This window comes from Danio rerio, chromosome 21 (genome assembly GCF_052040795.2).
Source record: "Danio rerio strain M-AB ecotype USA chromosome 21, GRCz13ab, whole genome shotgun sequence".
Lineage (NCBI taxonomy): Eukaryota > Metazoa > Chordata > Actinopteri > Cypriniformes > Danionidae > Danio > Danio rerio.
Window position 1 is genome coordinate 9,146,071 of NC_141041.1, and position 25,350 is coordinate 9,171,420.

The window sequence follows — 25,350 nt, forward strand, 5'->3', positions numbered from 1 at the left end:
ACATATTCATCTTTTCTGTTATGGCAATATCACTCCGCTGCCTAATATTAATGACGCGTAATATTGCATATCCATGAAATTGTCAGTATTACACAGAAAAACAAACAAACAAATAGTGAGATTACTGTTTTGTCTCTTCACTTTGCTATATATTCTGTTCTGAATAGGAATAAGATTACCCAATGACCCAGATTACCCAAATTCACCCTAAAAAACACAAAGTAACTTCAGTTCAGAAGCTACGAGCAATACTTTCTGCCAAAATGCCGTTTATAATAACCAATGATTAATTAGCTGTTTTGTTTGGAAAATTAATTGGTACCACTCCGATGGGAGATTTTACATTTAATTAACACTGTGTTAGTCCATTTCTTTCGTTAACAAACTTAGACTGCATTAAAAGACAGCCTGCAATGTGTAGGACAGATATGGATGAACACTGCCACCAAGAGGATTTCTTTACTACAGCCTTTTTGTTAGCTAGATCAACACACAGTGCTCAGCATATGAGTACACCCCTCACAAATCTCTCATTTAAATTCATATTTTCTAAAGAAAGCTTTACAATATTATATTTGTGCATATACATTAGATTAGTCAGCACTGAAGCCAAATCTGGAGCTAATCTAACAAAATAACTTACGATAACGGTCCAAAAGCTAGTACACCCAAATTTATGTTATAGAAAAATGTTAAAGACAAATTTTAAAAAGAGGGGAAATCAAGAGAAGCAAAAAAAAAAAAAAAAAAAATGAAAAATTTAGTTGAAAATTTGTAGTTTGCAATTTTTCCCAATATTTTGTATGAATTTAAATGTATTATTTTTTATTAATTCTTTTATTTATGATTTATTTAACATTTTTACATTTTACAAACATATCAAACAACCCTTATAGAAATAGTAATAAAAATAAATAAATACAAATAAATAATAATAAAATAAAACCCAACTACACAACTAAATGCGTGGCAGACGTCCACATTTATACAACAATCTCAATGTTACAATTTGAGTAATGAAAGATTACAAACTGATGTAATATTATTGTCAAGAGCTAGCAAGGGTGATCAGTATCTTGGTGATCAGATTCTAAAAATGTTCGTTGACTAAATATTATCTTAATATATATATATATATATATATATATATATATATATATATATATATATATATATATATATATATATATATATAATTTGTTTTGTTCAAATGCACTAAATTAAATTGGGTAACACTTTATTTTGATAGTCAATTTGATTATTAGACTGTCTACTGCTCCTTCAACAGACATTTAACTGACTATAAGAAACTTTGCTAGTACATTTCAACTTACACCTACTGTAACCCTAACCCCAACCCAACAGTCTACTTATAATCTTCTGACAATTAGTTGACATGTAGATGCAATGTAACTTAAGTTCATCAAGCGGACCATCAAAATACAGTGTGACCATAAATTGCCTTTATTCACTGAGAAATGGATGAACATTCATCTTCAAAATGGGGTGTACTCAATTATGCTGAGCACCAGGGGCGGACTGGCCATCTGGCAATTCTGGCAAATGCCAGAAGGGCCGGACCATTTTTTAAATGTGGGCCGGTCAGCTATTATTTTTTTTCATATGCATTGTTTTTTTAAATGTAGGCAGCTTTTATCTCGTGTGAGATGTGAATAATATGAAGATGATGGTGATAATAGTAAGAATAATAGTAAATGTTAAGCATTGGCCCAATCAGCAACACCCGACTGGTTTCGAGATGGGCCAATCTGAGGTTACGCAGACATAATCAAAATTTGGCAAGAATGTCAAACAAACAGTAAGTGCAACACAAGCTAATTGTCAGAGATGGACCATAAAAAGGGAAAGGCAGTCAAGTCAGACATTGCCAATTACATAAAATTAACTGAACTAGTCTCGAAAGGGGGCAGTGCAGTGGCGCAGTAGGTAGTGCTGTAGTCTCACAGCAAGAAAGTCGCTGGTTTGAGCCTCATCTGGGTCAGTTGGTGTTTCTGTGTGGAGTTCGCATGGGTTTCCTTCTGGTTTTCTTCACAAGGCCAAACACATGCTATAGGTGAATTGGGTAGGCCATTTGGGAATTGGGTAACCCAGTAATGGGTTGCAGCTTTGAGGGCATCCACTGTATAAAACATATACAGGATAAGTTGGCGATTCCCAGATTAATAAAGGGACTAAGCCGAAAAGAAAATGAATGACATGATTGCATATATAAATGGGTTGTTTTTGTTTCAGTCATATACATTAAATGTTTAAATATCTCTTAAATAGGTATTGCTTATATAATTCATCTGTACACCAATATAAGTAGTGAATGTGCGTGTCCTTGGGTGGGGCTGTGTCGGTGTGGTAATGTGGGCTGGTGTGGCTACAATGACAGGGCTGATTTTTAGTCCCAGTCCGCCCTTGCTGAGCACCGTAAGTGCATGAGTGAGCTAGACATTGCCAATTGTGGTTTTGGTGTAAAATATTCATTCATTTTCCTTCGGCTTAGTCCTTTTATTCATCAGGGATAGTCAGAGCAGAATGAACTGTAAACTTATCCAGCATATGTTTTACACAGCAGATGCCCTTCCTGCTGCAACCCATCACTCATTCACAATCAAAAACAACAGCCAATTTAGTTTATCCAATTAACTGTACTGCATGGTATGAATTGTGGGGGAAACCGGAGCACCCGGAGGAAATCCACGGCAACACGAGGAGAACATGCAAACTCAACACAGAAATGCCAACTGACCCTGCCAGGACTCAAACCAGCGACCTTCTTTCTGTGAGACGACAGTGATAACCACTGAGCCACCCGGTGTAAAACATTAAAATCTAAACCCCATTAAACACAAATGTTGTCTTTGTGACATGATTTCAATCCAGTCAGTGACTAATGGGCATAGTCAAATGGGATTACAAATTTTATTTATTTCTGAAAACATATAATATAGAGCGATGTGGGTGATATATGTTATACAGACACGACACCTTAGCTATATATGGTTAATTTGTACATAGAAAGACACTGAACATGTAAACTTCAATTGTTGAATAGACCATTTCAATGTGGTCATGTCATTGGCCCATAAACATTTCCTGCCTGTTGTCAAACTATTTTAATACATGCAACAAGAGGCAGTTGAATCATATCCTAATGTTAAAGGGTCACGAAACACCAAAACACATTTTTTGAAATGTTGACAGTCATATATGTGTCCCACGCTGCTAAAAACACTATTAGGAAACATATATTTCAGTAAAAAGCGAAAATTGGTTGTTTTTGAGCAAATTCGTTCTTCTTGTATGAAAATAAACTTTGAAGCTGCATCACGCCGATTAGATACTTGTGTGTATTCCAGCATGTAGACTGGATGTCTGTACCGGCGAGTACAACCTGACGTCTTTAAGCATTTTTAAGCATAAGCTTTTTAGCATTAACTCATGAGAAAGACTTGGTTCAAACCAATCATAGCGTTCTATTGTGAATGAGGTGCAATTTCATTAATATGCATGATAGCTTCGAAGACCTTTTACCTGTTACAGTGTTCAGAGAGATGCCACGTTGTGTTGCCAACCGTAATTAAAACAAGTAGAAGAAGAACTGTTTGGAGACCTGGGTCATCAATGTTGCGTTTATAAATGTTCCGCAACAAAGGTTTTGTTTTCAATTCCCCAGTAAGAGTGCGCAGCTGAACTCATGTGTGGATTACAGTGGTCTGCTAACATGCAACACAAATATGTTTGTAATGAACATTTTTTCCCCGAGAGCTTTTCACATCTGGAAATGGTGAAATCCGGATTTGCCGCTCATCTTCTTTTAAAAAAGACGCGGTTCCAGTTGGTGTTGATTGTCCTGTCTCTACAGATTTGGTAAGTGTGTGATCAGTGTTGTTTGTTTATGCTATTTAGAGGCAAAGTTAGTATCATCAGCAGTACTCTTTCAGTTTTTAAAGACGTGCCTTAGTCAAACTGATTTAGTTATTAGGTTTAGAGTACGTTAATATCAATACAATATTATGGACTGAAAAATCCTTTCTGCTCTCCGAATGTAAACATGTAAACACCTTAAATCAACCAATTACTGTCGTGTAGGATTTTCACATTTTGTAACAGGATTGTCTATACACACACTGCTTTCTGACGCTACCTACTAAGTGCATCTAAGTTACAGAGAAATGTGGAGTTTTTTTTTCTCATACGACATGCGGTATCAAATTCCATTAAAACAACACTCTTTCAGCAGTTCCTCGCATCCAATATCTCGTTTGTCACGGGAGCATGCATGAAATGTTTATGAAAGTAAAAGTGCCAAACTGCAGTTACAGTTGACAAATTAAGAATTAAACACCCAAAATTACATAAAACTCCAGAGGAAAAGAGCAATGACGTTAATCAAATTATGTGCTATAACATGTTAAACGAGATCATGAAAGTAACTCATGTAAACACCTTAATCATATCACTGTGTGATTCAGGTTAAGGCAAATCATTCGATCACTGATGTCCATTTAAATGTAGTCAATGTTTTCAAACAATTAGATTTCATTCATTCATTTTCTTTTCGGCTTAGTCCCTTTTATTAATCCGGGGTAGCCACAGGGGAATGAACCGCCAACTTATCCAGCACGTTTTACGCAACGGATGCCCTTCCAGCCGCAACCCATCTCTGGGAAACATCCACACACACTCATTCACACACATACACTACGGACAATTAAGCCTACCCAATTCACCTGTACTGCATGTCTTTGGACTGTGGGGGAAACCGGAGCACCCGGAGGAAACCCACGCGAAGCATGCAAACTCCACACAGAAATGCCAACTGACCCAGCAGAGGCTCGAACCAGCGACCTTCTTGCTGTAAAGCGACAGCACTGCCTACTGCGCCACTGCGTCAACAATTAGATTTGATTCACCAAAGGAAATTGCATTATTAGTCAATTTCCTTACCATTTTTTTTCTATTTTATCTATTTTTTTTTTGTAAAGCTGCTTCCGACCATTACATGTATGCAACATCCTTAATTTATTATTTTAGTTAAGGTGAGATCTCATACTTAGAAGGAAAATGTGCTTATAAAATGGCAATGTTTTCCCAGTGCTGGGTTGGAGCTGGAAGGGCATCCGCTGTGTAAAACATCAGACGGATAAGTTGGCGGTTCATTCCGCTGTGACCCCAGATTAATAAAGGGATTAAGCTGAAAAGAAAATTATTGAATGAATGAAATGGCAAAGTTATATAACGCTTGAATCATCAGAATTGGTACTCTGTATAGGCAGATCACCAAGGAATCGGTACTCAGTATTGCCTAAAAAAACCTGATAGGAGCATCCCTAGTTAAAAAAGCTGTCGTAACATTATTTATCAATATGTGGACCTTTAGGATTCTCTGAAGCTATGGAAATAAAAAATGTAAAACATGAAATAAGTTTGGACCATTGTAATTGATTACATCCCTCAAAATGGCCTATAATCTACAAATACATCACCTACAATCGTAGATATATACACTAGATATATCGCATACAGACCCAGAGCATGCGTCAATAGCGCCGCCAAATTTGTACAGTGCTCCCAGGACAAATGTCATTCAACCGCACTGGTCAAGACTAAAGGCAATCTGAAGATGCTGGATTTTAGCGCTGTGAACGAGTGTAGTAACGAGCAAACAAAGAAAACAAAGCACAGAAGCAGAACATTTGATAGGTAAGATTTCGTTTTTTACATTTTTGTATGTACGTTATGTAACTTTTGTGCTTAACAAGTATTGATTATAATACAGTCTCTTACTGCACTGACTATTAAGGCTGATTTATACTTCTGCGTCAAACGCCGGCGTATGCTACGGCGCTGATGCATAGCCCTTCGCCGTGGCCGTTGCCGTCACTGACGTGCACCTCTCAAAAATGTAACTACACGTCGCAACGACGCGTAGCGCAAGCTCTGTGATTGGTCGGCTTGGTATCGCTGACGAGTCTGGGCGGGACCGAGAGCAGCGTGAATGGCACGAGCGATTGTTTACAAGTGTGGAGTCCCGTCAAGGAGCTCCGGATGGATAGTTTTGTTTTGTGTTTACCTCATAGTTAAAGTTGTTGCACGTCCGCCGGTTCCTGCCTCAAAATGAGCGAGTTTGAGCCACTTGTACATCCCGGAAGTGTTCAGGAAACGCAAAAAAGCAGAGAAGAAACTCAACACAGAGCAACATTTACACCTCACTGCCAACTAGCGTTTCGGAAGTGTTAATGCAGACCAACAGAGACAGCGCACAGAAGTATAAATGCACAGCCACGAACGTTGCATGTGCCGTGGGTTATGCCGGTCACTTGACGCAGAAGTATAAATCAGGCTTTAGGCAAAGTAGCACCAGCTTGCACTAAATACTAGGCTTATGCTAGTTGAATAAAATAAGCAAACAATGTAAATGAAACGCAAAATCAGCTCAATCTTGACACTCTTCCGACTCTGAGTACTTTTAAACATCTTTTATACAACATTTTAAAGGACACCTGGAATTGTTTGTTATGAGCTGATGTTTTTAAGAATGGTGATTTTGTAATTTTGTGGTATTGTTTGTGATTTTTATATGAAACTTTATGTGTTGCCTGCCATCTTGACCAGGTCTCACTGGAAGAAGAGACAGTACTGTCTCAATGTGATCTCCTGGCTAAATAAAGGAAATGAATGAAATACGTCAACAAAATGCTGCTGTGCTAGAAACTTGTATTATTGTCAGCTAAATGAACGAGTCGTTCATCACGGGGATTCTTTCACAAATGAATCACTCCCTCTGTCAGAATGAGAAGTGAAAGCAGGCGAGGGGGTGTACTTCAGGACAGGGATTAGATCCAATTTAACAGGTAGAGAGGATAATACATTTCTATCCACACAAAACACACGCTCTTATCAGGAATGCCCGTGCGGTAACTTATACATCGATGTGGAAAAGTGATGTAAAATAATAATTTTCGTAATTTAATCAAATATTTGCATACTGACCACCGGGAAAACTCCCGATCACAGACATAAGTATAGATGTGTGTGTATCTCTGGCTCTGGGTGGCCAGTCCTTCACTGCACCTTAGTCTCACATTCATTTCAAAGGAGCGCTACCCTGTACTAAGATGGCAGCTCTATTGATGCATTCCTTCCAATAGGCAACAATAGCTATAACAACCTTCCATTGCTGTTGTCGCCAGAAATGGGGGTGAGCACGTATTTCACGCATGCAATCAGAGTCCATGCATGCTAAAGTTGTTTTCAAGCAGAATGTCTTTATTTGTGCAGGTGAATTAAACAAAGCCTCAATCTTTGCTTTTCCTTTCTTCTTTATCATGTCAATATAACTTTCACTCCATGTACACACAGCACATATCTAAACACTGCAGTTTTCTGGCTAGCAAACAAGTTACTCTGTAGCACAGAGGTCAAAAACCGTGTGCTTTCCCAAACCTGACGCTCTTCCTCGCTTACACAGGCACCTTAGTTATAGTTTTCAGCTAGTGACACCTAGTGGACAACATAAATCACAACAACACAAAAAATGGCTCCTACAATAGCGTAGGCGACATCTATTACAACATCTAATATAAATATCTATGACCTACAATAAAGCACACAAAGGACGCAGCTTTTTATTTTCTTGCTGTTTGTGAGCTATGGTAGACGATGGCTCCTTTTTTTTGCCTTCTTGCACCAAAACACAGATTTGATCAGCTGTCTGTAATGAGATGAACCATAGTAGTACAGAAGTGGGTCTAGAAAAACACTTGCGCTCCCCAAACACACAGCCAACATGTAAGCAGCATATGATGAATTTCCTTCACCGGTTTCACCTCTTCTTGCTAAACGAATGCAGTGATACAACAAGATGCCATGGGTTGGAGCAAAACACACAACAAACTCCGTCAGCACAGAAATAGTCATGATCACAGCTCTCCTTTTGTTGGAGAAAGATGAAGAAATGCGGTCGGACTTTACACTGAGCACATATATGATGGTGGAGTAGCTCACTAAAGTGATGACCAGCGGCAAGAAGAAATACAGGCAGGAGAGGATGGAAAACAGGTATGCATAATATGACGATGCTTTGTCATTGGCCTTCATCATATCATGACAAGTGATGCCTACATCTTCAATCTTAACTGTTTGTCTCATTAAAAGTATCGGCACAGTACCAGCGAGCGCCAGCAGCCAGACTAATGCGCATATGAACGAGGCTTTCCTCGCATTTCTCCAGGTTAAAGAAGCGATGGGAAGCGCAACACCCAGCAGTCTGTCCACACTCATGCACATCATCAGCAGTATGGAGCAGTACATGTAGCAGTAATAAGCTGCAGTGAGCACACGACACGCCGCCTCACCAAACAGCCAATCAGAAGCGTTCAGCTGGTAGTGGATCTTCAGAGGCAGCAGCAGGGCGAAGAGCAGATCCACACACGCCAGGTGAGACATGTAGATCACAGCTGGTTTCCTTTCTCTGATCCTGCAGGTGAACGTCACCAAAGCCAAAGCGTTCAGAGGCAAACTGAGGAGGATGATGATGATGTAGAAGGACGGCATGAAGCGGGTGACCAGCGGGCCTTTTAGGAACTCAACAGCATCAACTGAAGTGTGGTATGGCTCAAGGATTAGTGTCGTTTTGATTCGGATCTTGCGTGTACAAAGTGACCGTTTAGGTTGTGGTGGCGGAAAGTACATTAACACTCCTAAAGGAGGCAGAAGGCAGAAAGGATCTGTCAACAACACAAAATCCCTGAGTGACATTCTCATCACTGTTGCCAACTCATTTTTAGAGGAAGTTGCTAACTGTGGAACAATTTGTCGATAAAAGTTACTAAATGATGCTGTAACATCATTGTGTGATGACGTCAATATGTAATTGCAATAGGGTTGGGTCGATAGATGATGCCATGGTCCATCGACGATAGCCGATAGACATCACGATGCTGAGCTCAGCAGCAACCCTAGCAAAAAACACACACGGCCCTGTTTACACTAATACGTCTTAGCTTTAGAATGGCATTTTAGAATGAAAACGATCCACGTCTACATTGACGTTTCATCTAGCATTTCTGTAAAGCCCTCCTTCCACACTTTACTGCTGAAAACACACATCATGTGACCCCACACACGCACACATACATAGTCATTTGCTGCAGCGTACGCATGCGTCTGAGCTCCAGCAGTCAGCAGAGCAGGTGCATTCATTCATTCATTCAGCAGAGCAGGTGCTTTGAGCACAAAAGCCCAGAGAGCAGTGCACGTTGGACAGTTTATCAAGGATGTACCGCTGGATCGCGTCTCACTATAGTTGTTAAATGCGATATTTAATTAATCTTGTCTCCATCCAACGACTCTTTGGTCTTTTGAATCTATCAGGTAATGTGTCACAGTGTCAGTACACTGCTTCAGTCTTTCACTTTCACACTTGTATTTAGTAATTTTAGTGAAAACCTCAGATACTGTGGGTTGGTTGCTGTTGGCTGTGCACGCTTTTTTACCAACTGAGTTTGTCAATGCCATTATAATGACACAGATCACCCTGCCAATTCATGCCAGAGTCCCGCGGAAAAAGTGATTGACAGGTGGTCATTTGTGTGTAACTTATCTTTATTTATTTATGATTTGGTTATGGGTAAAACAAAGATAATGCGGGTCAGGTATAGTTGAAACGGTAGGCTACAAATAATTAATTTGTTATGAATTAATTATTCATAAATATTTAATTCACCGCTGCCTAAGATGACAATGCCACCATCCATCGCGATGTTTCACATTAGACATCGTACAATGCCAAATTGGTCAACATCACCCAACCCTAAATTGCAACTCAAAGCTGCAAAATGACTTGCCATCTCACTATTTAAAATATATTAAATTATGCCACTGTATTGGTAGTTAATGCTGCTTAAATGAACAACAATTATACATGTTTACAACACAGTATCAGTAAATAAACAGATATATCAAACGATTGTTTGGTTACTATTTTAATTATTTCAACAAAAATGTCAAATGTGTACTATTGCTGTTGCAACAAATATTTCTGGTGTTCCTGCAGAACCAGAGAGGCTGCAGCTTCAGGACAGCATTTTAGGACCCTGTATTATGGAACTACCCCTAAACCCAATAACTAAACTAACCCAACCGGAACAGCAGGGTCCTAAAAATGCAGTGCTAGAAATGCGTTCTAATCTCTTTAGTTGTGCATGAAAATACTATTATTATTTTTTCATTTACAAATATGTAAATACGTTAGTGATAATTTTATATATCTCTTCGTTTATGGGCCTATAGGAACATACTTATATATAGAATTATTTCTAATATATTTGAACATCTATGTATCCAATGGCTAAAAAATGTAAGCTGCCATTTTTGCGATATTTAGAAATTTTTTTTGCATATATGACATTTATTTTCTGCATGTAGAATCCAAATATGAACTTGCATGTCATATATGTAATTTGCATATATTTCATGTATAATATTTCTGTATGGGGTACTAATACAGGACGGAAACAAATGATCATCAAAGGGTTAGTTCACCCAAAAATATACTTTCTGTTGTCAATTAATCACCTTCACGTCATTCTAAACCTGAAACCTTTGTTTATTACCAGAACTTAATTTAAGATTTCCTAGATGACATCTGAGAGCTCTCTCCTCCTCCATAGACAGCAATGGTCCTCCTAGCTCCTAGCTTAAATAAAATTAATATTTTTGTCTTATGTGCACACAAAAGTATTACTGTAGCTTTATAGTATTCAGATTTAAGCCCTGAAGGCATATGGTCTGTTTTTTGTATTTTTCTACACTTTGAATGAGTCATTGTCTATGGCAGTAGATGGCACTTTTAAATTTAATGGGTTCAAGGATTTGGAATGACACAAGGGTAAATAATAAAGACATCATTGAAATTTTTGGGTGAAGCCTTTAAACCAAGACACTGCAGGTGAAAAGGGTAAAACATTAACAAATAGTTGTCACCATACCTCCCCAGTTGATTGATTACATTATGAATTTCATTATTTTGTATGCCAAGTTTTCTACACATTTTGGTTAAATTATGGAAATAAAAATAAATAATTTAATATTAGAGATAATTTGCATATTATTTATTTTAATATTTCTCCATGAACCGCCACCTTAAAGTAGTGGAGGGGTCTGAGTGCCTGAGTAATCCTAAGAGCTATGTTGTCGGTGGCTAATGCCCCTGGTATGGTCTCCCAAGGCAAAAAGGTCTTAGGTGACAGGCCAGACTAAGAGAGATTCAAAAAGATGTCGCTTGGTATGCTGCAGCCCGGGGCCCACCCTGGAGCCAGGCCTGGGATTGGGGCTCGTATGCAAGTGCCTGGGGGCTCTTTATTTCATCCCTCGGAACCCGACTGGGCTCAGCCCAAAGGAGCATTGTGGGACCATCCTCCTGCAGGCCCACCACCTGCAGGGGGAGCTGTAAGGGGCTTGTGCAATGTGGAACGGAGGGTGTTCAAAGGTTAGGACAACGACAACCCCACAACCAAAACTGGCTCTTGGGACATGGAATGTCACCTCACTGGAAGGGGAGGAGACAGAGCTTGTCCAGAAGTTTGAACGGTACCGACTAGAGCAGGAGTGCCTAACCCTGTTCCTGGTGATCTACCTTCCTGCAGACTTCAGCTGCAACCTTGATCCCAAACCTGTCTTTAATTAGCAAGTGCACATTTAGACTCTATTCATTTGGTTTACTGGTGTTTGATCAGAGTTGGAGCTAAACTCTGCTGGAAGGTAGATCTCCAGGAACACGGTTGAGCACTACTGAACTAGAGATAGTTGGGACCACCTCCATGCACAGCTTGGGCTCTGGAACTCAAGTTCTTGAGAGGAGCTGGACTTCCATCTATTCTAGAGTTGTCCGCGGTAAAAGGCGTTGGGCTGGTGTGGGCTTGTTTTTAGCTCCCTAACTTAGCCGCCATAAGTTTTAGGTCTCTCTGCCTGTACTTTGTAAAGTACTTGGCCATCTTGGAGTCCTTGGGAGGGGTGCTGGAATGTGCTGAGGTTCCATTGGGGGACTTCAACGCAAAAGTGGGTAAGGACGGTGATATCTGGAGAGGTGTAATTGGGAGGAATAGCCTCTCTGATCTGGATCCACGTGTTGTTATGTTGTTGGACTTCTGTGCTAAATCACAGTTTGTCCATAACAAACACCATGTTGAAGCACAAGCATGTCCATTAGTGCACATGACACCAGGACACCCTAGGCCAGTGTTCGATGATCGACTTTGTGGTTGTATCATCTGATCTCCGTCTGCATGTCTTGGACACTCGGGTAAAGAGATAGGGCAGAGCTGTCAATTGATCACCACATGGTGGTCAGTTGTATCTACTGGAAGAGGGGAATGCTGGACAGACCGGGCAGGCCCAAACATATTGTGAGGGTCCTCTGGCTGAACCTCAAGTCAGAGGGATTTTCAACTCTCTCCTAAAGAAGAGCTTTGGCCATATCCCGAGGGAGGGTAGACACATTGAGACCGAGTGGTCCATGTTCTCCAACTCCATTGTTGACACAGCCTTGAGGAGCTGTGGCTGTAAGGCCTGTGGTGCCTGTCGTGGCGGCAATCCACGAACCTGGTGGTTGACACTAGAAGTAAGGGACGTCATCAAGCTAAAGAAAGATTCCTGCAGAGCTTGGTTGGCTTGTAGGACACCCGAGGTAGCTGAGGGGTACTGACAGGCTATGCGTTCTACAGCTCGGGTGGTTGCAAAAGCAAAAACTCAGGCCTGGGAAGAGTTTGAGGAGAACATGGAGGAAGACCATACCAGTCAGCCTCAAAGAGATTCTGGCAAGCTGGAGGAAGTGTCTGGGGATAAGGAAGTCTGGGGTTCCCTCCTTAGACTGCTGCCTCCACAACCTGGCCCCAGATAAGTGGAAGTAAATGAATGAATGAATAAATAAAATGCATACACTTCTAGCACAAAAAATGTCAACAGATGATGCAGTCTGGGTTTAAATTCATTTTGATGTGCTCTTGGTATGTTCATTATTTATATATAAAGCAATCTAATTCTCTTTAAAAGAATTCAACTGCATCATGCATTAGTTTTCCAATACTTGTATTATCTTTTTTTGTGTCATCCACAATTTGGTTGCATACAGTACATTTTTAATATCAGCAATAGAGGTGACCCCTTTACCTGAAATGTGTGAAATATTTTCTTCCTTCACTTTAATTGTGCTCCCAGAGCTCTCTGTAACCAAAAAGCAAAACACCATCAGTTTGAGCACACAAGCTACTAAAAGCAATTACTACAGTCACTACTTCGCTTTTAATTTTAATCACTTTATAAACATTGCTAAAAGTAGCCAAATAAATGTTAAAAATAGCTAAATGCGTTGCTTAGGTGCCTTTAAAAAATTTGCTAAATCTAGCAAAAAAAATTCTAAGTTGGCAACACTGATTCTCATATACTGTGCCACATAGAAATCTGATATATAGCAATTAATACAAATTACAAATAAAACATTCATTCATTTTTTTCGGCTTAGTTCCTTTATAAATCGGGGGGTCGCCACAGCGGAATGAACCACCAACTTATCCAGCATATATTTTACGCAGTGAATGCCCTTCCTGCTGCAACCCATCCAAATATGAACTTGTATGTCATATATGTAATTTGCATATATTTCATATGTAATATTTCTGTATGGGGTACTAATACAAGATGAAAACATGATTATCAAAGGGTTAGTTCACCCAAAATATACATTCTGTCATGTCATTCCAAACCCGAGACTTTTGTTCATTGTCAGAACACAAATTAAGATTTCATTTCCATCAAGATTACAAGTACAGAACGATCTAAAAAAAAAACTTAAAACCTTTCATGTGTCTTTGGTGGTTCAATCTGAATATTATGAATTGACAAGAATACTTTTGTGTGCACATTAAATACAAATAACCATAAAAATCAGACAGTTTCTTCTCTTCAGTGTGTTCATGAGCACTGTGCACTGATGTATTTGACTTCCACTGTTTTAAACAAAACACAATCACATCTGAGATAATGCGCCAGTATAGCATGACCAAACATCTGGGAATCACACGTAAAGAGCACTGTGTTCCTTAAACATGCACCCTATACTGACACTGAGGAGAAGAGACTGTTAAATAAAATTATTATTTTTGTCCTATGTTTTCTGTATTCATTGTCTATGGCAGTAGATGGCACTTTTAGATTTCATCTAAAATATATTAAATATTTGTATTGTGAAGATGACCGAAGGTTTTAATGGTTTAAATTGACACAAGGGTAAATAATTAAGACATCATTGACATTTTTGGGTGAAGCCTTTAAACCAAGACACTGCAGGTGAAAGGGTAAAACATTAACAAATAGTTGTCACCATACCTCCTCAGTTGCTTGATTTACATTATGAATTTCATTATTTTGTATGCCAAGTTTTCTACACATTTTGGTTAAATTATGCAAATGACGATAAATAATTTATTATTTGAGATAATTTGCATATTATTTATCTTCATATTCCTCCATGAACCGCCACCTTAAACTAGTGGAGTAACTTTATTAACGGGCTATAAATCAATTAATGGCTAGGACCACAACACATTATAGACATGCTCACTGAATACATACAGACCATTAGGATCAAGTAAATTAGAAATTCAGTCAAAGCAGGGTGAATCTGGCTTCAGCTACTACTCCCCGGCTGCTGAAATCAGCTTCTAGATATGATCAGATGTGCTCCAACATTAGATACATTCACATCAAGACTGAAAACACATCTGTTTAGCTGTGCCTTTACTGAATGAGCACTGTGCCACTGTATGTCCAACAGATCGCACTATTGTGTCTTAGTTTTCTTTTTCATTACTTTACAACCTGTTTTAACACATTTTAATCTGTTTTAAATAATTTGTATTTTTTGTTGATTTTATTTCTTATACTTCTTTCTTTTATACTTGTTTATGTAAAGCACTTTGAATTACCACTGTGTATGAAATGTATAGAAATAAACTTACCTTGCTCATCGAGCCATTCAGTGCTGCTCCCAGAGCTTTCTGTAACCAGAGAGAAACACCATCAGTTTGAGCACATAAGCTACTAAAAGCAATTACTAGTCACCACTCCTCTTTTGATTTCAGTAACTTTTTAAGCGTTGCTAAAAGTAGCCAAATTAATGTTCAAAATTGTTCCACAAATACTGTCCCACATAGAAATCTGATATATAGTCATAAATACTAATTACATATCGTGAAGTTTTTTCCTTGCCTCTGTTGCCACTGGCTTGCATGGTTCGGGACTTGTAGAGCTGTGCATCGATGAACTGTTCATCAGTGTTTGGACTCTCAGCAGTAAATATTAAACCACACTGAATTCAACTGAACTGACACTTTCAATTCACTATAATCTTCTATGCCAATCTCGTTCCTGGAGGGTCGGTGTCTCTGCAGGGTTTAGCTCCAACTTGCCTCAACACACCTGCCTGGATGTTTCAAGTATACCTAGTAAGACCTGGATTAGCTTGTTCAGGTGTGTTTGATTAGGGTTGGAGCTCAAATCTGCAGTACACCGGACCTCCAGGAACAAGTTTGGTGATCCCTGTTCTATGTGTAGCTGCTTTGACACAATCCACATTGTAAAAACGCAATACAAATAAAGATGAACTGAATTGAATATAAGACATACAAGTACATATAGATTTATATGGTTATTCAGATGAATAACAATGTCTTATATGCAGTATACATTTAAAAATATTGTAAAAATGACTGCTTTCAGGCGACGCGGTGGCGCAGTGGGTAGCGTTTTCGCCTCACAGCAAGAAGGTCGCTGGTTGGAGCCTTGGCTGTGTCAGTTGGCATTTCTGTGTGGAGTTTGCATGTTCTACCCACCTCGTGTGGGTTTCCTCTGGGTATATAGATAAATAAAACCACTGAGCCACATAATCATCATCATCATCCTTAGTGCGACAATCTATTACTGGATCCTGGCTGCCTCAAGTAATTTCCGCCAATGTTCTCTGTCCCGGGCAACTGCCCACCAATTCCTTATTTCTAAAACTTTGGCGTCACTGCTAATGCAGTCTCGCCATCTTGGTTTAGGCCTTCCTACTTTTTATTTGCCTACCGGGTCAGTGCTGAAGTTTTTTTTTGGAATGGCATTTTCATCCATATGCATGACGTGTCCTGCCCACCTTATGCCTAGTTCAGACTGTGTGATTTTAGCCCCGATTTCGGCTCGCCGACAGGTTTTGAGAAATCGCCGACAAATGCCTGAAATCACAGACAAATCGCTGCTCGTGCACGTGAGTGACAATCACACAGTATGAACTTTCAAAGACGCGATCTGAGAGAATCGCCGATGAGTCGCCGATGCCTGTGAGATATTTGGCGTGCTAAATATCTGAAGCTGTCGGCAATTCCAATCATGCAGTGTCAATTGAGTTTTGACTGAAAATAACATCAGCGATCGCCTACAGCCAATGAGAGAGCAGCTTTCACTTGTGTGTGCTTGTGTGTATACCTGCTGCAGGCCAGCGGGAGGCTGGGGGAGAAGTTAAAAGCGCTCTTTTTCGGTTTATTTGGACCCACGAAATGGAGGAAAAACTAGTGGAGGTTTGACAGGACTCAGGAGCAACTGTGTCTGTTTGACGTTTCATACAGAAAGAAATTAGTTTATTATCAACGTTGAGGAGAAATGGCTAATTCCCTTTAAACCCAGGTGAGCAAACATGTACATGTTCTACCCCATTAAAGGCTTCTTTCTCATTATGTAGTTAATAACAAAAGATATACTACGTGTTTTTGGCTGTGAGACGTAGTTTGGACGAAGTTGTCGGCGATTCTTCCTATAGTAAAGTCATGCAATGTGAATGTCCCTGTCGCCGATCCATCTTGCAGTGTAAACAAAGCAGCGACGAAACGCTAGCCCAGATAGTCAAGCAGTGTGAAAACATCTGTGACACGACTAGTTTGAAAATCATGCAGTCTGAACTCGGCATTAGCCTCGCAAGTCTGATATATAACTATATCAATTTTCTTTATACAAGGCTGCAAGCTCATTGTTGTGACGTATCCTCCATTGATTATTGTCTTTTATTGGGCCATATATTCTCCTCAGAGCTTTTGTTCTATGGCTTTTGTCATTGTCCATGTTTCTGATCCATAGGCCAGGACTGGGCGAATCAAGACTTTATAGAGGGTTATCCTTGTCTGTCTAGGGAGTGAACGGTTCTTCATGTACTTCATGAGTCTGTAATAGCTTTTATTTGCAGAGGCAAGTCTCTGTATCACTTCTTGATTTAGATTGTTGTTTGTAGTAATCACTGATCCTAGATACTTGAACACTGAGCCACATACATATACATATATATGGCGCCACGGTGGCTATTTAGTGGTTATTTTTGTTTTATGCCCATAAAAGTATTATGTAGCTTTCTAATGTTCCGATTTAACCACTGAAGGAATGTGGTCTGTTTTGAGGATGTGTTTTTGTGTATTTTAACCTGACTTTGAATGATTTGTTGTCTATGGCGGATGATGGAACTTTTAGGTTTGATGTAAAATATATTAAATATTTGTATTGGTAAGACTGAGGGTGATTAATTAATGACAAAATTAAATTGTTGGGGTAAACTAACTCTTTAAGCCAAGGCACTGCACGTGAAAAGGGTGAAACATCAACTAATAATTGGCACCATTCTTCTACAGTTGATTGATTACATTATGAATTGCATTTTTCTGTATGCCAAGCTTTCTAAACATTTTGGTTTAAATATGAAAATGACTAAATAATAGCTAATTTGCATACATTTCTAGCACAAACATCTGAATAGCTGATGAAATCTGGTTCACAGTTCAATTTACCGTACTTTTAATATGCTCTTTATAGTCATATAAAGCAATCTAATTCATAATATGCTACAGTACATCGCTTATTAAAATATTTAAAATAATTAAACTGCATCGTGCATTAGTTTTACAATATTTTAACTATTGTTTTGTGTCATTCATAATTTGGAAGATCTCTTATGTCAGCAAAAATGCTATGGGACCCCTTTACCTTTAATAACGGGATCGAAGTTTTGGGTTGGAACTGGATACACAATGGGATCTGGTTGCTCATCTGGTTGCTCGGTACATTCAAAGCTGCCCTCAGAGCTGTCTGTCTCTAAACAAAGCAAAAAAACATCAGTTAGAGCACACAAGCTACTAAAAGCATTCAGGTCTCATTGGAACAGAGCCCTACTTAGCATGTGTGGCTAAATAATATCCTGGAATCACTATTAGCAGCCCATTTTATAGCAATTAGATTGCTGACATTATAATGCAGGTTCTGGGGAAACAAAAGGCAAATAGGAATCTTTAGATAAAAATGGCCACATGATTTAGAGAAAATGCGTGCATAAATCTTAAACAGATCTTAAAGACTTGACAGAAACCACAAAGAAAAAATAACAACTTCTAATGTGCTTAAATGGCCAAGTTGTCAGCACTGAGACATTTAAAGAGATATTTATAAAACAATTTCAATAGTTCTGATAATTATTAAATATTTTGAGAAATGCTGCTCTACTTAAACCATTAAAACATCTTTTAAAATTAAAATTATCCAATTTTATGTTCCACAGAAGCACGCTATACAGGTCATACATACAACAGAAGAGCGAGTAAATAATAAAATAATACAATTTCTTATTCTTGAAACATCATTTGCAGTGCATTTTAATCTTGTCGGATCGAAGCACCAAAAGACCCAGATTTAAAGTTATGGCATGGATTGTTTGACGGATGTTCACTCCAGGATAGAGTAACACATATCCTTTCTTATGTCTTTGAGAAGTTTATGTATAAACTAATTTCGAGAGGATCACGTGCTTATGATTTACCACAGTGCATTAACTAATCATGATTCTCCAATCATATGATTCCCAAGGGTGCATTCACACTTTGTTCAATCGCCTGGACCGAACCCAAGTTCGGCATAGTGCCAAAATGTTGACGTCCGCATATAACGGTCGTTCTGCTTTTACTGAATCTTTCGGTTTTGTTACCAAAACCAAAATACAGAGAGCCACTTGTGTCCAGTGGTGGAAAGAGTACTGACAAATCATACTCAAGTTAAAGTACCATTACTTGCCTGAAAATGTAAAGCGAGTAAAAATATCTGTTTTAAATATTCCTCAAAGTATGAGTAAAAAGTAGACCTTTCCAAAAGTACTCAAGAGTAGTGAGTATTACGCTGTAAAAAGCTGATGCGTTTACATGTAATTTGTGCATGTGTGTAAACGTAATATTCTGTAGTGCATCAAGTTATTGCTCAGCAAGCACACAAAGACGTTAAAATTAGGTTAGATTTTGGTTACGATGTCAGGTGACCAAAATTCAATGTGTAGTCAGCATCTACAGACAACGTTAATATTGACGTTTATATGACGTTAATATTTGGTTGATTTTAGGTTATGTCGAGTCAACATCTCAAACCAATGTCATATTGATGTCAAACATTTAAAGTCAAATTTATTGTACATTTATTTACAAAATCCAACGTCTAATAGATGTAACAGTGATAACGTTCACACAAAGTTAAGCTGTAACATCATTAGATGTTGATATTTGGTTAGTTTTAGGTTGGACATTGACGTTGGCCTGATGTTGAGTCATGACATCAACCGGATTTTCATTTCCAAAGAAAATGCAACGTCCCCACGATGTCTGGATACAGAGTCAATCTAACATCATGTTGACATGTTGTGCCTGCTGGGTGTTTAAGGCCATTTCGGTCAATATACAGTAAACATTTGCCATCTTCTCATCAATGACATGCATCTAAACAGTCTCTGGGTCAATAAATGTAAAGATTTTGGACATCATCTTGAAAACTTTTAATGCTTTCAAACAGTTTGCTGCAATTACATAAAGCGCCCATGCCTTACGGTAAGTTATTATGATGCGATTTACCTTCTATGTGTGATTTGATTGGACAGGAATCACAGGACCGATTTTTCTAATCCCCATAGACAAGAAAAATATAGTAGTGACTGCAGGCTGAAGGAAAGTAGTGGAGTAAAAGTACCGATACAGCACTAAAAATGTACTCAAGGGAAAGTAAAAGTACACCTTTTTAAAATGACTTAGTAAATTACAATTCCTGAGAAAAAGTACTCAATTACAATTTGAGTATTTGTAATTAGTTACTTTACACCACTGCTTGTGCATAACGCAAAAAAAAACAAAAACATTAAGAATGTTCAGAACAAGGGGCGAGGCAGTGGCGCAGTGGATAGCACGTTCGCCTCACAGCTGGGTCGCTGGTTGGAACCTCGGCTCAGTTGGCGTTTCTGTGTGGAGTTTGCATGTTCTCCCTGCCTTCGCATGGGTTTCCTCCAGGTGCTCCGGTTTCCCCCACAGTCCAAAGACATGTGGTACAGGTGAATTGGTTAAGCTAAATTGTCCGTAGTGTATGAGTGTGTGTTAATGTGTGTGTGGATGTTTCCCAGAGATGGGTTGTGGCTGGAAGGGCATCCGCTGCGTAAAAAATTTGCTGGATAAGTTGGCGGTTCATTCCGCTGTGGCGACCCCGGATTAATAAAGGGCCTAAGCCGACAAGAAAATGAATGTTCAGAACAGAGGTCTGATGTCTGCAGAAGTCGTTTTTGGTGAAGACAAGCAGACATTTTCACTGTTTGCACTGGCTCAGTCCTGCTTGTCACCAAGGTAGGTGATACAGACATACACACACACACAAATGAACGATATGAAAACTAAAACTTGTTGTACAGTTGGCGGTTCACTTTCATTATTTGGTTCGTTATTTGAAACCGTACTAGAGTTCGCACAAACCGTACCCCAGACCACCTCTTTCAGTTCACACTAGCTAAACTTACCCTACTTTGATATCAAATGAACCCGGGTGTGGACCAAAAGGGCTAGTGTAAAAGCACCTGAAGTCACTATAAATAACCACAGTCTTTGTTCCACAACTATCTTCGTCTGGAAGAAACCCCCCTCCCTTCCCCTTTTCACCTAGATTGGGCAGCATGGTGGCCCAGTTGTTAGCACTGCTGCTCCGCAGCAAGAACAGTGCTGGCTTTGGTCTTGACATAAGGCTTGACTGTTCTGTAGTTCCATTAAGGAACTTTGTTGCAGTGCTATGGCTGCAGCAGGCACAATGATATTACCAAGCACCTGAAAATAGTCCCCAGTAAGGTAACATTGCTGCATACAGGTAATATCATTACGTCTGATGTAGCCATGGCATGACACCAAAGTTCCTTAATACATATGCAAGAATGCGTAATGTCAGACAAACCCCACACCATTCACCGCAGTATTGCAGCTGTCACAGCAGAAATGAAATAGGATGCTCTCTGTTTTCTCCTTCTGCATTCAAACGTTGCTCAGGTTTATGTTGTAATAGTCAAATGAAATATCAGACGCCTTTGAGTCTCTAATCAGGGAGGGCTCAGGAAAATGAGCAAAAGAGGTGGATTATAACACTTGAACTAAATGTGAATTTCAAATAACAGCAGAGAACCAAAATTCTCTAAATACTCAAATATAAATGTAATAAAGGTATAGGAAAAATGAAAAAAGAAAAGTTATATTTCTATAAATTGCAAATTCTGTATAAACTGAAAATTTCCAAGTTGTCTCTCTAAAAAAACAAACCGAAACACAAAACAACTACTGTATGTTCTCAATCTAAATATTATTAGTTGTATTGGACATCAATAATCAGGTGAAAAGCCTGGATGATACTTATAGATTGTAAAGTAAATTTACCTGGATGTTTTGGGCTGGGCATGTTCAGGGAAACAGTTGTGGAATAGTTTCCGGAATAATCTTCATCATAGCCTTGATGATAATAATAATAATCATCATCCTCATACAACTCATCCATTGTCTCGTTATTTTCCGTCATAACACCAAAGCTGCTTTCAAAGCCATCTGTAACACAATGCAATGTTATATAACATTACCAGACAGAAATGTACATTAATAATCCCAGTACAATAAAATATAACATCATATGATAACACAAAAGCTCTACAATGTGAATTAATGTAATAAAAGTGACATACTTGTGTACTTACCATAGATATGGGGGACTATCATACAAAATAAGAGCATTTTGACCACCATGATTGCTTATCAGATAACAGACACCAATTCTAAATGGTAAAATTGTCAAACAGCAGTATCTCTGGATGGACAGGTATTCCTTGTGGTGAAGCCAGGATCTGAGACAGGCACTTTTTCATTACTGAAAGGAGGCGCCTAAGAGCGTAATGTAGTCTGTCATCAACAGTAAATCTTAAAGGATTTTTTCATTATCATGCATTTACAGCATCACCAGCATTCAAACAATTATCTAAAACGAGTATAGGAAATGACTTGAGTTTATATGAGTGTTTGTACTTTACTTTGCAGCATGCTAACCATTAATCCCCTTCTTAGTTTCTCTAATATATATTTTTTAATTGCACACATTTTTGCCCTAATGTGAATAGTTGGTAATTGAACAAAATACTTCAATAGATCCATTTATCACTGATTCTGTGCATCAGATCAAGAAACAGGTCTATAAATCAACAATAATAGCACATAGCAGTAGTATAATTCTAATGAAGTAACTTTAATTAAATTCATATTTATTTCTATAGCGCTTTTGCAATGAGGATCGTGTCAAAGCAGATTAACATAGAAGTTCTAGTAAATTGAAACGGTCAATGCAGTTTTCCGAGTTGAAGTTCAGTTTAGTTTAGTTCAGTCACAGTGTGGTTTAATTTTCACTGCTGAAAGTCCAAACACTAAAGAGCAAATCAATCGATGTGCCAAACCAAGCAAGCCAGTGGCAACAAACAAACTTCACTAACCCAGCAGGCACACAACATCATAAGACGTTAATATTAGTTTAGATTTAGGTCATGACATCAAGTGACCAAAATTCAATGTCTAACCATCGTCTAAGGACGTTATTTTGATGTCCAATAACAACGTCAAACTACATTGATATTTGGTTGATTTTAGGTTGTGTTGGAAAGTGACCAAAATCCAACATCTGATAGATGTCATGGTGGTAACTTCCACACAAATTCAGGTGTAATATGATTAAACGTTGATACTTGGTAGATTTTAGGTTGGACATTGACGTCAACCTGCTTTTCATTTCCAAACAAAATCTAACGTCCCCACGATGTTGGGGTACAACCTTAATATGATGTTTTGTTGATGTCCCTGTGCCTGCAGGGAATGGACGACAGTGAAGGAAAAAACCTTCAGAGGTTTATATATTTGATGACATATACATATATACTGATAGGGCTGGGCAATATTGCACAAGGAAAACATGCAAACTCCATACAGAAATGCCAACTGATCCAGCCGGGGCTCAAACCAGTGCCCTTCTTCTTGTGAGGCGACTGTGCTACCCTCTGCGCCACCGTGCAGCACTATCGCAGATATATACATGAATTAACAGTTTAGTGGTGATTATTAAATCATATGAATCAAATCTGAACTGGGCATCACTTTATCGAACAAGATATTAAAGAGACCTACAATGGATGTCAATATTTACAATGAATAGTGACTTAGAGGGATAGTTTAATCAAAAATGGAGATTTTCTTACCATTTGCTTACCTTTAAAGTCACAAATATCGGAACAAACTGCATGTCTGTAAACAGAGTGCGGGTGAGTGTTCGTCTCACTGTTTCTGTAGTGGGAGTGCAAAACTTGAGGGGAATAAGAAACAGAATTCGACACAACATAGGCATTGTTAAAGAATTTTACTACAGGGTAGCGCTCCTTTGAAATTAATGCGGGACCAAGCTGCAGTGGAGGACTGTCGCCATCCAGAGCCAGAGAATTACACATATGATGGGGAGTTTTCCCAGAGGTCAGTATGCATTGTTTTTTTTTTTTTATTACGAAACTTATAATTTTAAACCACTTTTCTATATTAATGGATCAGTGACCGCACAGGCATTCCTGACAAAAAGCTTGTGTTTGTGTGTATGGAAATGTACTACCCTCCCTGTAAATTTTTATCTAATCTGTGTCCTTTTTTATTTATTTTTTATTTAAACTTCAAAAGACAGACAGGCATTTTCAACTTCCATTGTTAAACATACATTATATCCAAGCAGCATATAATAAACAAAACAGTATAAACTAATAATAACATAAATAAATCTTAAATAATATAAAAGGAAATACATTACAATTAGGGGGATCAGTCTATATAAGCTGACAAAAGCTTAGAGAGCTTTAAGGCACCTTTTGTTTTTACCTGTTTTATAGATTTATATAAAATATTGAAATCATTTTTAAATGCTTTGAAGCAAGGAGAAACTTTAACAAATCTACATTCGTGGATATAAACTTTTGCTACAATCAACATATTATTACACAGAAATTAAATTTCCTTGTTTTTCATAAAAATGCCAAATTTCACAATGTGGTAGTCAAACGCAGGTATTACATTTTTTGTCATCAACCACTCATACAATCTGTCCCAAAAGCATTTGACAATGGAACGATTATAAAAAAAGATATTCCTGGGATTCAATATCTTTCAAGCAAAAAATAGAAGCATTACTGTCGAAATGATCGAATCCGTGTCCTGAAACGAGTAGTTGAAGCTGCATGCCCGGAGACCCAACTGCACGCTCAGACCTGCGCGCACAGATCTGAACTTCCAGACCTATCGTTTTCTCAGACAGTGCCACTTGCTGTTGGGTTGGGTGAAGCGGCAGGTACGGAGACCCAACTCAATGCTCAGACCAGCACTTTCTAGCAAGTAGCAACATCAGAAATGCAAGTAAGGTTATTGATTATTAAAACGATTCCTGAAAATGACCAGGTTTCATGGCATAAGTGGTGTAAAATATTACACTTACAAACAATTATTTCAGTGTTTGATTTGATCAAAATTAGTGCCAAAAGAGCATTTTTAATGATATTTACAGCTTGCTCTTAATTTATGTATTGTTGTACCTTTCTGGGACTCTTTTCTGGCAAAATTTAAAAAGAAAACTTTAAAGTAAAAATGTAAAAATAAAATGTTTAATATATAACGCGATTATTAATTTAGTGCTATATAGGTATATTACTGTATTATCTATCTGAAAGTGCTATCAAAGACAATAACAGTAACACAATAATAGTTTTGCAATTATTAATAGGTTCTGTAATGATTACAAATACGTTTTTGGAAATCAAAATATCAGTTAATCTGCATAGAATTTGCAATATGAGCTTTCTTCGGTTAAATCAAAAATAATTCGCTTGTGGTGTGTATTTTTTCCCCAGATTGTTATTACAATTTAAAAAGG

The 25,350-nt window shown here is 38.4% G+C and overlaps 2 protein-coding genes across 3 annotated transcripts in view; one reads left to right on the forward strand and one right to left on the reverse strand.

The window, feature by feature from the left end:
- Positions 1-25,350, forward strand: part of ap3b1a (adaptor related protein complex 3 subunit beta 1a) — a 762,544-nt gene that overhangs the window by 654,502 nt on the left and 82,692 nt on the right. The window lies entirely within an intron of this gene.
- On the reverse strand, positions 7,261-24,775 carry LOC100149161 (proteinase-activated receptor 1-like). The gene is made up of 6 exons (XM_087300660.1): positions 24,615-24,775; positions 21,795-21,959; positions 18,073-18,180; positions 15,030-15,068; positions 13,183-13,236; positions 7,261-8,714 (listed from the first exon to the last, which is right to left on the reverse strand). The coding sequence occupies exons 1-6, from the start codon at positions 24,661-24,663 to the stop codon at positions 7,663-7,665; spliced, it is 1,467 nt and encodes a 488-aa protein (XP_087156786.1). The 5' UTR covers positions 24,664-24,775; the 3' UTR covers positions 7,261-7,662.